This window comes from Mytilus edulis, unplaced genomic scaffold (genome assembly GCF_963676685.1).
Source record: "Mytilus edulis unplaced genomic scaffold, xbMytEdul2.2 SCAFFOLD_2318, whole genome shotgun sequence".
Lineage (NCBI taxonomy): Eukaryota > Metazoa > Mollusca > Bivalvia > Mytilida > Mytilidae > Mytilus > Mytilus edulis.
Window position 1 is genome coordinate 592 of NW_027266949.1, and position 14,532 is coordinate 15,123.

The window sequence follows — 14,532 nt, forward strand, 5'->3', positions numbered from 1 at the left end:
ACTACTATCTAGAAAGATACAGTTTGGTATTGTTGTGGTTACTCAGTAATGATTTTTAAACTAGAATAACTTGCCAAAACATCCTTTAATTTGCAAAATTTAGACAGAAACTTCTTCATAATCAAGAGATAGCACCATTAGCAAATATATCCTGAAATTACTTATGGGTTTCATGGTTTTATAAAGCCAGCCATTGGATTTAACCTTTTTGTCAATCATATTATACATTGTTGGTATTTATTATAGAGCAACACCAGATATAGTATGGAAAAGAAAGGGAGGTAAATGAACAACAGCAGAATGAAGGTCTCTGAACACGGACAAGAATGATCATAGAAGACCTTGAGTTTGCAGATAAAGGAGAATATGAATGTAGTGCTACCAATGATGTGACGTCTACACCAGTTGTTGCCACTTTTACACTACAAGTAGAAGGTATAATCTATATTATTGTCCTTCCCTACTTCTATATCACCCTGCTTAGTTACTTTATAATGCTCGTATCACAGCTTTAAGACTAGAGCAGACATTATCAGCGACGTCACCATGTCTGAGGAGAAGTTATCAGCGAGGTCACAATGTGTGAGGAGACATTATCAATTTTGCTTTTGTCAAATGTAAACCTGTCTTAAGCATGGGGAAAAGACCACTATTAGAACAATAAACAGATAATCAGATTTCCTCGTACAGATGTTGTAAAATATCAGCCCCTTTACACAATGTGAAGTTTTTAGCTGGTTTGCTGGGCTCATTAGCCAAAAGGTTCACATTATGGCTAGCGGTTGATATTTCATGATATATATGTGTAGAAAACCTGATAATTTATACTTATTAAGTAACTTTGATTAGAGATGATATTATACAGATATAGCAGATAGTTTGCTGCATTGAAGTGTCTGTCATCTTTTGTTTTTCAATGCAACTTTCTATATATATCATTTAGCCTCTAGATAAAAAAAACATGTGGTATGGGTGCCAATAAGACAACTCTCCATCCAAGTCACAATTTGTAAAAGTAAACCATTATAGGTCAAAGTACGATCTTCAACAAGGATCTGAACAGTTTATTATACGACCGCAAAAATTTTAATTTTTTGGTCGTATATTGCTATCACGTTGGCGTCGTCGTCTGCGTCGTCGTCGTTGTCGTCCGAAATACTTTTAGTTTTCGCACTCTAACTTTAGTAAAAGTGAATAGAAATCAATGAAATTTTAACACAAGGTTTATGACCACAAAAGGAAGGTTGGGATTGATTTTGGGAGTTTTGGTCCCAACATTTTAGGAATTAGGGGCCAAAAAGGGCCCAAATAAGCATTTTCTTGGTTTTTGCACTATACTTTAGTTTAAGTGAATAGAAATCTATGAAATTTTGACACAAGGTCTATGACCACAAAAGGGAGGTTGGGATTGATTTTGGAGTTTTGGTTCCAACAGTTTAGGAATTAAGGGCCAAAAAAAGGGCCCAAATAAGCATTATTCTTGGTTTTCGCACCAATAACTTTAGTATAAGTAAAATAGAAATCTATGAAATTTAAACACAAGGTTTATGACCATAAAAGGAAGGTTGGGTTTGATTTTGGGAGTTTTGGTCCTAACAGTTTAGGAATAAGGGGCCCAAAGGGTCCAAAATTGAACTTTGTGTGATTTCATCAAAAATTGAATAATTGGGGTTCTTTGATATGCCGAATCTAACTATGTATGTAGATTCTTAATTTTTGGTCCAGTTTTCAAATTGGTCTACATTAAGGTGCAAAGGGTCCAAAATTAAACTTAGTTTGATTTTAACAAAATTGAATCCTTGGGGTTCTTTGATATGCTGAATTAAAAATGTACTTAGATTTTTAATTATTGGCCTAGTTTTCAAGTTGGTCCAAATGGGGGTCCAAAATTAAACTTTGTTTGATTCATCAAAAATTGAATAAATGGGTTCTTTGATAAGCCAAATCTAACTGTGTATGTAGATTCTTAATTTTGGTCCAGTTTTCAAATTGGTCTACATTAAGGTCCAAAGGGTCCAAAATTAAACTAAGTTTGATTTTAACAAAAATTAAATTCTTGGGCTTATTTGATATGCTTTATCTAAATATGTACTTTGATTTCTTGATTATGGGCCCAGTTTTCAAGTTGGTCCAAATCAGGATTCCATATCAAGTATTGTGCAATAGCAAGAAATTTTCAATTGCACAGTATTGCACAATAGCAAGAAATATCTAATTGCACAATATTGTGCAATAGCAATTAATTTTCAATTGGAGTTATCTTTCTTTAGTAGTTGATAATATATGTTGGAAATTTGCCAGACATGACTATGATGTCATTTTCTATTTTTATTTGCCAATAACTTTATGTAAATAACTTCATTGGAAATTTGCCAATATAAAATGTTGCTGATGAAGCTTTTTTTCCTTATCTATCTAAAATGTTTTTAGATAATGTATGTTGGACATTTGCCAGACATGACTATGATGTCATTTTCTATTTTTATTTGCCAATAACTTATGTAAATAACTTCATTGGAAATTTGCCAATATAAAATGTTGCTGATGAAGTTTTTTTTATTGTTTTATACAATAAACAATGTATATTCACTTTTACTACCAACCAATCTTTACCATTCAGTGATAACAAGCACCTTTATTTTACATTTTAATATTTATGATGTATTTAAAAGAGTAGTTATTTTTGCAAACTCCATTAGAAATTTGAATTGATATCAGTTTTGGAAAAAGGGAAACGGGGATGTGAAAAAAAGGGGGGGGGGGGTTTAAATTTTTCTCATTTCAGATTTCATAAATAAAAAGAAAATTTCTTCAAACATTTTTTTGAGAGGATTAATATTCAACAGCATAGTGAATTGCTCAAAGGCAAAAAAAACCTTTTAAGTTCATTAGACCACATTCATTCTGTGTCAGAAACCTATGCTGTGTCAACTATTAATTTTAGATTTAAAAAGTTTGAAGAAGAAATCTTTAATTGATTTGTAAAATCTTGACATTTGTTTTGTGTAAAAAAAAACCATGTAATGTCAAAATTTGATCACAATCCAAATTCAGAGCTGTATCACGCTTGAATGGTTTGTCCATACTTGCCCCAACTGTTCAGGGTTCGACCTCTGCGGTCGTATAAAGCTGCGCCCTGCGGAGCACCTGGTTTAGGAATGGTTTGATATGAGGTGTGCAACATTACAATGTTATGTTAAGCTACATTGTGTTTTTAAAGATGGCTTCCTATTCTACAAATCATAAATGCATTTTTTCTGTAATATCTAGAAATAAGTTTGGGTATACTTTCAGTAAACCCTTATTACATGCCAAACTATATTTTCATGTACTGTGGATTCATTATAATTTGTTATATACCAATTTTCTTGGATATCTTGTGTATAGGTGAACCACTAAATTAAGTTGTCAACAGAGAACAAATTTCCTATAGTTTTGTATGCAGACTTCTGCAAAACCATGAAATTAAATATCCACGAACATGTTTTACAAGTTTTCCTTTATCTAAGAAAATTGGTATCCATGAACTGAATCCACAGTATGCTATTAATTGCAATCTAATCAGTGGCGGATCCAGCCATTTGAAAAAAAGGGGGGTTCCCATCCAAGGACAAAAGGGGGGGGTCCAACTATATGTCCCCATTCAAATGCATTGATCGTCCAAAAAAAGAGGGGGGTTCCAACCCCCGGAACCCTCCCCCTGGATCCGCCACTGCTAATAAACCCAGATTGGCGAAATTATAATTATTTGTATATTTACAGCCAGACCCTATTTTGTGAAGGAACCAATAGATGTAACAATAGGGGTAGAAGAGAATACAGAATTCTTTTGTATGGTAGAAGGTATTCCAGCTCCCTGATGTCAATTGGTTCATTAATGGACAACCTATCAATGGTATGATCTTAATCACTGACATAAATAAAGATCTTATTTGAAGAATTTAATATGAATGTATGTAAATGATTAAGAGGGTGTCCATGGAAAAACCAGGCAGTGGATGGCGCATGACATATTTTGTTTTCAAAATTTTTTCATCTATTTCATATCACAAATTCATTCTTTCTCAAAGTTATATTTTGTTTCTTATTAACTGCAACAAATAAAGAGAAAACAAATACATAGAAAGCACTGAAAATTCATTGAAAAGGGGAGATAACTCTTCATTTTGTACAAAATTTTGTTGCGTTGTTAGTGAACTTTAAAATCATTTTCTGAGCCATCCATTGCATTGGAACCAAAAATTCAGTGGGAAAAAATTATGTCGTGCCACCCATTTCATAGGATTTGCCTGAAATTTACTTGGACAGCCTCTTAAACATTCAGGGAATAGTGTCTTTAATTCAAGTCTTGGAAATTGACAAATGATGGAAAATCTCTGGCAGTGAGCTGAAAATCACTAAAACTTTAGCAAGATCAGTACCTTGAATGATGAGTACCTACGGGTAGATATGATATGTTTCAAAATTGTGCATTAGAGTAATGCATTTTCACAGTTTAGAATTCATGTGACTTCTTTGACATGTTTCATTGTTTTTATTTAATTCAGATATTTCTTTATCAAATCCTAAAATACTGTTAATTCTGAAATAATTTATTTAATGCATTTATTGTGATATTTTGAAGAATGAACAAAAATAATATCAGTAATTGCCTTTTCATGAAAATCTGCACACAGTTGTATGTATCAGGTATCTGAATGGGAGTTTTAATTATTGAGATACTCACCAAATTGCATTATTCTCAATAATATAAACCTCACAATAATTTATTAATTTATTGGTGTAATTGATGTTAAGGATTCAAACGGGCAAAATATAAATGCATTGTAAGAAGGCACACATTAATGTTTTATCATTGCTTTAAATAATCCATTTTATATATACAGATGCACCCCCAAACCCTAGAAGAACAATTCAGAAAGACCGTCTAGTATTCAAGAACGTTACAGATGGAGATTCACAAGTTATCCAATGTAAAGCCTCCAACAAACATGGATCATTGATGGCAGATGTCTATCTTAATGTATTGGGTAAGCAAAACTTAACTGTCTGATAACAATAGCTCATATTAAAAGATTCATTAGTACTGTAAAAAGTATACAATATTTCATATGTACCAAATTTTGTGGATTTACAAAATAAATTATTCACATTGATACTTGATTTTACGATTTGACAAATTTTAAGTAAGGAAATTGTGTTTTGTTGAACACTCAAATTTGAAGTTATCTCAAGTCACAACATCCATGAACATTTGTTACTACAATTATAATGAATCCAGAGTTATTTTTACACTAATAAATAATAGTTTTTGTCTTAAAAGAATTTCATAATGTGTAGACACAAAGATTTTTAGAAGGCACATTCTTTTGGATGATATGTAATTGTTTTATATGAGGATTAATTTGACTCATTTTGCATTATTCAGTTTGGTATTACAAATGTATTACTAGTGTAAAAGAGGAGGATATTAAAAAAATAGGCTTGATTAGTTACAATATGCCACAATTTGTTTACCTTAATCATCCATTATGTCAAAGGGAGATTACTTTTGATTGAATGAGTTACCACAAAATGAGGTATTGTTTTACTTGTAAGGTTTTTGAAGTGTGAATAGATATTTAACCAATAAAATTAATTAATTGCTGGTAATATAATAAATATTGCTTATACATTTACTCCTGTTTATAAAAATTGCTTGTACGTTTAATAATCATTATAAAATTTACAACAGCTTTAAAAGCATTAGTTACTGATGGTCCTGGAAAAGTGAAAGTTGCTGAAGGAAATTCTGTGACACTGAAATGTGAACATAATGGTAAACCTGATCCAGCACTGAAATGGATGAAAAACAATGTACAGCCTCTAAACACAGATAGATATGAATTTACTCACAATACTGTCTTAATAAAGGTAAGCCTTTCAACACAGATAGATATGAATTTACTCACAATACTGTGTTAATAAAGGTAAGCCTCTTAACACAGATAGATATGAATTTACTTACAATACTGTTTTAATAAAGGTAAGCCCCTAAACACAGATAGATATGAATTTACCCACAATACTGTTTTAATAAAGGTAAGCCTCTTAACACAGATAGATATGAATTTACCCACAATACTGTGTTAATAAAGGTAAGCCTCTAAACACAGATAGATATGAATTTACCCACAATACTGTTTTAATAAAGGTAAGCCCCTAAACACAGATAGATATGAATTTACCCACAATACTGTTTTAATAAAGGTAAGCCTCTTAACACAGATAGATATGAATTTACTCACAATACTGTATTAATGAAGGTAGCCTCTCAACACAGATAGATATGAATTTACTTACAATACTGTTTTAATAAAGGTAAGCCCCTAAACACAGATAGATATGAATTTACTCACAATACTGTTTTAATAAAGGTAAGCCCCTAAACACAGATAGATATGAATTTACTCACAATACTGTTTTAATAAAGGTAAGCCTCTTAACACAGATAGATATGAATTTACCCACAATACTGTTTTAATAAAGGTAAGCCTCTTAACACAGATAGATATGAATTTACCCACAATACTGTTTTAATAAAGGTAAGCCCTAAACACAGATAGATATGAATTTACTCACAATACTGTTTTAATAAAGGTAAGCCTCTTAACACATATAGATATGAATTTACTCACAATACTGTGTTAATAAAGGTAAGCCTCTAAACACAGATAGATATGAATTTACCCACAATACTGTTTTAATAAAGGTATGCCTTTTAACACAGATAGATATGAATTTACTCACAATACTGTTTTAATAAAGGTAAGCCTCTAAACACAGATAGATATGAATTTACTCACAATACTGTTTTAATAAAGGTAAGCCTCTAAACACAGATAGATATGAATTTACCCACAATACTGTTTTAATAAAGGTAAGCCTCTAAATACAGATAGATATGAATTTACTCACAATACTGTTTTAATAAAGGTAAGCCTCTTAACACAGATAGATATGAATTTACTCACAATACTGTGTTAATAAAGGTAAGCCTCTAAACACAGATAGATATGAATTTACTCACAATACTGTGTTAATAAAGGTAAGCCTCTAAACACAGATAGATATGAATTTACTCACAATACTGTTTTAATAAAGGTAAGCCTCTTAACACAGATAGATATGAATTTACTCACAATACTGTTTTAATAAAGGTAAGCCTCTTAACACAGATAGATATGAATTTACTCACAATACTGTGTTAATAAAGGTAAGTCTCTAAATACAGATAGATATGAATTTACTCACAATACTGTTTTAATAAAGGTAAGCCTCTTAACACAGATAGATATGAATTTACTCACAATACTGTGTTAATAAAGGTAAGCCTCTAAAACACAGATAGATATGAATTTACTCACAATACTGTTTTAATAAAGGTAAGCCTCTTAACACAGATAGATATGAATTTACTCACAATACTGTGTTAATAAAGGTAAGCCTCTAAACACAGATAGATATGAATTTACTCACAATACTGTTTTAATAAAGGTAAGCCTCTAAACACAGATAGATATGAATTTACTCACAATACTGTGTTAATAAAGGTAAGCCTTTTAACACAGATAGATATGAATTTACTCACAATACTGTGTTAATAAAGGTAAGCCTCTTAACACAGATAGATATGAATTTACTCACAATACTGTATTAATAAAGGTAAGCCTCTCAGCACAGATAGATATGAATTTACTCACAATACTGTATTAATAAAGGTAAGCCTCTTAACACAGATAGATATGAATTTACTCACAATACTGTTTTAATAAAGGTAAGCCTCTTAACACAGATAGATATGAATTTACTCACAATACTGTATTAATAAAGGTAAGCCTCTTAACACAGATAGATATGAATTTACTTACAATACTGTTTTAATAAAGGTAAGCCTCTTAACACAGATAGATATGAATTTACTCACAATACTGTGTTAATAAAGGTAAGCCTCTTAACACAGATAGATATGAATTTACTCACAATACTGTATTAATAAAGGTAAGCCTCTTAACACAGATAGATATGAATTTACTCACAATACTGTATTAATAAAAGGTAAAGCCTCTTAACAACAGATAGATATGAATTTACTCACAATACTGTATTAATAAAGGTAAGCCTCTCAACACAGATAGATATGAATTTACTCACAATACTGTTTTAATAAAGGTAAGTCTCTGAACACAGATAGATATGAATTTACTCACAATACTGTATTAATAAAGGTAAATTTATGTCCAATATTCAAATACATTATAACATGGAATAATCACTTCTAATGATTGGATGACCTCCACTGTCAGTTCTTTCACATATTTATTCTTTGGTAAAATTGGTTTTCCTTGTCTTGATGAAAAAAAACCCACATTAGTTGTGATTTGAATAAGTGTCATCATGTATGCTTGTGATCAAAAGTTTAGAAGGCCAAAGATATCTAACCTTTGAAAGCACAAAAAGAATAAGGACCTGCAGAAAAGCCAAAATTAACTATGGTCAACTTTGAACATTGATTTTAAAACAATTACACAAATGTATGAACTAGAAACTGGAAACAATGACAAAAATATATTATTTAAATTGTACTTTTTACAGGATGTTCTGAAGAAAGATAATGGTAAATACACTTGTATATCCTCCAATAGATTTGGTAGTGACAACAAAACAGGGGAACTTATAGTTAGAAGTAAGTACTATCTGTATTAAAGTAACTTAGTTTTAAGATCTTATGACTATAAGTTCTGCATCAGATGTATAAATACTAAGACATATCTAATTCGAATTGGTATTTTAAATTGGATGCCTCATTGACATTATATATGAATCTTTCAACAAAGCAATACATAAATTAACAAAAAATTGAGAAAGGAAATGGGGAATGTGACAACCCAACCAAAGAGAAAACTGCTGAAGGCCACCAATGGGTCTTCAACACACAATAAAATCCCACACCTGGTGGCAGGCTTCAGCTGGCCCTGTTACATGTTTTAATATAATAGTGATGTTTCAATTCATTTATTGAATATATTAAGTTTTAATCATTTTACGTAATGACTTGGTTACATTAAATGATAACATGAATCTCAATAAATACTGGACAGTACATCTGTTCTCATCAACCACAAACACCAAACTCTCTAAGAAAATCAGGTATACAAATATAGAGTATCAACAATCAACAAATAACAAGTCATAATATAAATTCCAATATAACACTGATATTTCCTTAAAAACATTTTACATAGACTTACTACGTCATTTCAGAAAAAACTAAAGTGACTCTGAGACCAGTGGAAAGGAGTCTGGCATATGGAGAAGGTGCAATATTTAATTGTCTGGCTACCAGTGACCCTTCTGAACAGCAATTCTTAGAAAAATTATGGTTCAAAAATGGAGTGCGTATTAATAACAACGATGATGATGGCAACATACAAATCCTGGAGAACGGAGATACTCTGTCGATCGTGAAAACTAGTAGTAAAGATTCGGCTAATTATTCATGTGTAGCTGATAACAAAGTAGACTCAGACACTGGTGAAAGTCAGCTCAAGGTCAAAGGTAAGTTTTCTTCCTATAAGGGCTATTACAAAGTTTTATTTGGTAGGGTGACAGGGGGCACTGAAATTAATTCTCCTTAGAATTAGAATTAAATATTTTCATCATAGAGAAAACTAGTAGTAAAGATTCGGTTAATTATTGTTTCTAAAAATTATAGCATCACATTCATAACATAATCTATAAGAAAATCACTTCAGATAGCATCACATTTAAGATTATAGCATTACATTACCATGATGCTAAAAGGCCCTGGGGAGAACACTGATATGACTCGACCTAGTTGACGAAGTTCAAAGCTATTCAAAAAAGACTTATTGGTGTGCTGGAAAACAGAAATGTATAACAAAGATAATTTCAACCAAAGATATGCTTGTTTTTAATCCATGTAATTGTTTACAGCACCACCAGATCCACCAAGAGACTTGACCATCAAAACCTGTGGTAATCTAAAGGTGACATTATTTTGGAGACCTGGATTTGACAACTATATGCCAATTTCAAATTATGTCATTTATTCCAAGACTAATTATGACAATGCTTATAAAAAGATAAATGAAACAATAGGTACTGTGAGTGAATATGAACAGAGACTGTCTGCCTATGCTAACTACACATTCCAAATCAAGGCAAGAAACCAGCTAGGAGAAAGTGTTTTTTCTAACATCACACCCATATGTTCTACAAAAGCAGCTATTCCTGAACAACATCCAACTAATGTCAGGATTGTAGAAAACATGACAGGAAAACTAGTCATTGAATGGGATGTAAGTATACTACAGTACAGTCAGTAAGATAAACAAAACAAAAACAATGTTAGTTATGGGGTACCAATGCAATTTAAGTGAATCACAATTTTAATGTTTATCAAATCTTTTTTAGGCTTGTACGCAGACTTCTGAAAAAACACACAATCAAATAGCCACACAAATATACTTTTTTCCTCAATTATCAAAAAAATGAAAACCATGAAAATGAATACATTCACAGTATTGAAAACTTTATCGTTCACACCTTGCAATGTGTCAAGGGGTGTATTCCCCAAATAGATTACATACTACTATGAAAAACAACAGTCATTACACAAATAGTTTTTTACAAAATACAAAAGAATAATAGATATGGCATGATTGATGATAAGACAATTGTACACCAGAGATCAAGGGACAAGATGTAAACAACTACAGTTCAATGTACCATCTTCGACAATGAGCAAACCCCAAACCGTATAGTAAGCTATAAAATGCCCCTGAATAACAAAATGTAAAGCAGTTCAAAAGAGAAAACTTACAGATTAAATTAAACTGTCTGAATTTAAAAAAAAATGTTTATGTTTCTTTAAATATAGCCGGTTGAACCTATTAACCAAAATGGACCAGATTTCAAGTATGTGATAATAACACAAGATAAAGCTGGCAATAAAAAATCATATGAGGTAACAGACTGGAAGACTACCAGGAAGGAAATTGATGTGAATAATATATATAAAGAATATAAAGTACAAGTGAAAGCAGTGAACAGTAAAGGAGAAGCAGCAATACCACCTTTGGTATACACAGGACATTCTGGAATGGGAGGTAAGATTCTTCATAAGGTCAAGGTTTTACAGTACTTTATAACTCAAACACACCTTTGGTATACACAGGACATTCTGGAATGGGAGGTAAAATTCTTCACATCAATTCGTAATTGAGGTCAAGCTTTTACAGTACTTTTATAACACTAACACACACAATTCATATAGGTCAGTTGTGAATAAATACAAAAGAGAATAAATTATGAATTGTATATTCTTCTTCTTCTTCTATTATAAAACTATTTCTTAGTCATGCATGTAAAGCTTTAGACTCTTCTTTCCAAAAAATATTGTTATTTGTATACACAAAAACATGGAAATTCCTTAGACATGGAGGTTAAACTTCATACTTAATTTTTTATTTTGATAATTACTAGTTTTATATCATATAAAACTAGTAATTCCTCAGTCATGCATGATATCATTATTTCTGTTTTGACCATTGCAGTACCTACTGTAGTACCAGGAAACTTTGAAGTTGATCCAGACGCACCATATACACATGAAACAATAGGTCTTAGATGGGATGCTGTTGACATGTCAGAGGAAACAATGCAAGGAAAGTTTGATGGATACAAGGTACAGTAAAAACAATTGCTACATTTAAATTTCCATAACCAATTTTTTATGAATGATAGAATTGGAAGTTTTATTTCTATTGAATTTGGTTGGCATCACTTCTACCTTTCTAGAGTTGAGCCCTTTACAAATGGAAAAAGATGCTGTATAAACTTATAGAGCTAAAAGTTGACAAATTTTATTGAACATTCAGTCAAGTAAATATCTCCTATTACTTTGATGAACGAGTGATTCACTAGTTTTGACAAGTTGTACAATAATATCACTTGTTAACTGTATATTTCTAATAGTATTCTTGAAATATTTTTCAGATACGATACTGGCATATGGACCAACCTGATAAGGTCAAAGAGATTCAGGTAGAGGTTCCTGGTACTAATAAAAAGGGGAGGAGAAAGAGGAGGCAAACTACAGCAGAAAGTAAAATTAGGAGAACAGTTCGTCTTCCACCAAACGCTGATCTACAGTTAGATGTTGTTGCTAGAAATACATACCTTGATTCTAATGGAAGTAATAAGATCAACATAACAACTCCTGAGGGAGGTAGGTACAATGCTTTTATCATTTTTATCATATCGGGAAGATAACTGGAGTTGTCTCCCATAACAGCAGTCATTTCTTGTTAACAGTTTTCTCTGGTAAAGAAATATAATAGGCAGATCTTATTAAGATAATGGGTAAAATATAGTTAAAATCATTTCATATCAGAAAGTTTGCTTTCTATAAGTTCTTTAAAAACTGAAAAGATCAGATAAAGATATGTTGATTATTCCTAGCATTCCTAACATGATACTTTCATAAAATGAAGAATTCTTCCCCTTTGAATTTTTAGTAAAAAGAGAGAAATATAGAAAATTCTATAAAATTCTATGATACAGCAAGGAGTTGATGAGAAGCCTACAATTTATTATGTTAGTTTCTTAAAAAAATAACAGAGATTTTCCAAAACAATTGCCTTTCATTGTTATATTTTCGTTTTAAGGTATGATTTAATTGATCGTTTAAGAACAAATTAAAACCTCAGTGCAAGCATTCAACGAATATCAAACAATGAAATTGTATTTGTAATTGCAGTACCTGGGCCTGTGCAAAGTTTAGAATCTATGTACAGAAGTGGTCATTTTGTTAAAATTAAATGGAGAGAAACCAAAGGAAGAAAATGGAAAAATAGTTGGATATGATATAGAATATGAAGAAAGTAAGTATTGAACATCAGGAAGATATTTTAATTGTATCTGCACATGTATCTTTATCTTTATCTTTATATAGCTTTAAATAAAACTTACTTTTTGATTGTTTAGGATGGCTAGTGATATTTGGAAAATTTTACTATGCTTAAGCTATGGGTCTGTTCAGTTTTATTATATTGGTTTTTTTTTCAGTTAGGTTACTTATTCACTGAAATTTACTTAATAATGTTTTTAATAATTTAATTTACTCAAATCTGTAAAATAAAAACTTTCATTTTTAGAAGTTATAAATCTGGGCATGACAGATCAGTGGTTTAGCAATTTTGTATAGTTTCAAAGAAATCATTCATTTCTTTTAGAGAATAATAGAAAAAAAACCAATTGTTAATTTAAATTATGAATAAATTACTTTTCAAAATATCTGAAAGAAACTTTTTTTTTTTTATAGAAAATGATTTAATTGTTATTTTTTTGTTAATTGTTAAAATATGTTTTTTAATGTTTAATAAACATTTTTAGCCCAAAATTTCACATATTGCACAACTCATTATTGTAAACAGCCTGCATGATATTGTTTGTATACTTTGTTCAGCAGCTGCAGGTTTTTTTATTATGCCCCCACCTATGATAGAAGAGGGGCATTATGTTTTCTGGTCTAGCACCCATTGGTTCGTCTGTTTGTTTGTCCTTCGTCTGTCCCGCTTCAGGTTAAAGTTTTTGGTCAAGGTAGTTTTTGATGAAGTTGAAGTCCAATGAACTTGAAACTTAGTACACATGTTTCCCTATGATATGATCTTTCTAATTTTAATGCCAAATTAGATTTTTAACCCAAATTCACGGTCCACTGAACAAAGAAAATGATGGTGCAATTGGGGCATCCATGTACTAGGCCTAAAATAAAATATTGTTTGTTTGCCCAATCCCGACCGACCCTGCAAAAATGGTGCTACTCATAAAATTTTATTGTCAAAACTAAGTCAAATATTATTTTATTAATTTTGGATTTTCAGGCTTGCCAGATTGTCTGATATTGTTCAAGCTTTTTGGAAAAAAATAAGATTATTTCCCTACCTACCTACCCACACCAGGCTTGGCAGTGGTCGGGATTGGGGAAAAAAACAATATATTAATTTAGGCCCTATGAACACATTCTTGTTGTGTTGAGAATAGGGTTTTGAAAATATAAGTATTGTAAGGGAGATAATTATATTTCATATTTTGTTATTCCTTTAGCCATTAAGGGCTTACAATATGGTATTGGTATTATCATTGTTGAAGGTCATATGATGCCCTGTAGATATTTACTATTTTGTCTTTCTGATTCCTGTGGACATTTCTGTACTGTTGTCCATCTGTACATCTGTCCACATTTGAAACTATAACTTAAAGCTTTGATTATTTGAATCAGTGGAAAGTGCTCTTTACTGTGAGGGGGGATTAAGTAGTATTTTGTAGCAAGGTTTTAGCTACAGTATTGTGGCCTCTTATTTATTTTATTTTGCCTACACTGTACCACATGATATAATGGGATAATTGTTATAAAAAAAACTTATTTCAGTAACAGGATTATTTGCATCTAGTGGTAAACATCTT

At 31.1% G+C, this 14,532-nt stretch overlaps 1 protein-coding gene across 1 annotated transcript; it reads left to right on the plus strand.

The window, feature by feature from the left end:
- Positions 1-309: 309 nt before the first annotated feature.
- On the plus strand, positions 310-12,953 carry LOC139504651 (neuroglian-like). The gene is made up of 11 exons (XM_071294676.1): positions 310-435; positions 3,763-3,895; positions 4,887-5,030; positions 5,735-5,913; positions 8,635-8,725; positions 9,304-9,597; positions 9,997-10,361; positions 10,943-11,171; positions 11,619-11,749; positions 12,061-12,292; positions 12,824-12,953. Exons 3-11 carry the CDS (start codon positions 5,003-5,005, stop codon positions 12,928-12,930), a joined length of 1,656 nt encoding a protein of 551 aa, XP_071150777.1. The 5' UTR covers positions 310-435; positions 3,763-3,895; positions 4,887-5,002; the 3' UTR covers positions 12,931-12,953.
- The last annotated feature ends 1,579 nt before the right edge of the window (positions 12,954-14,532 follow it).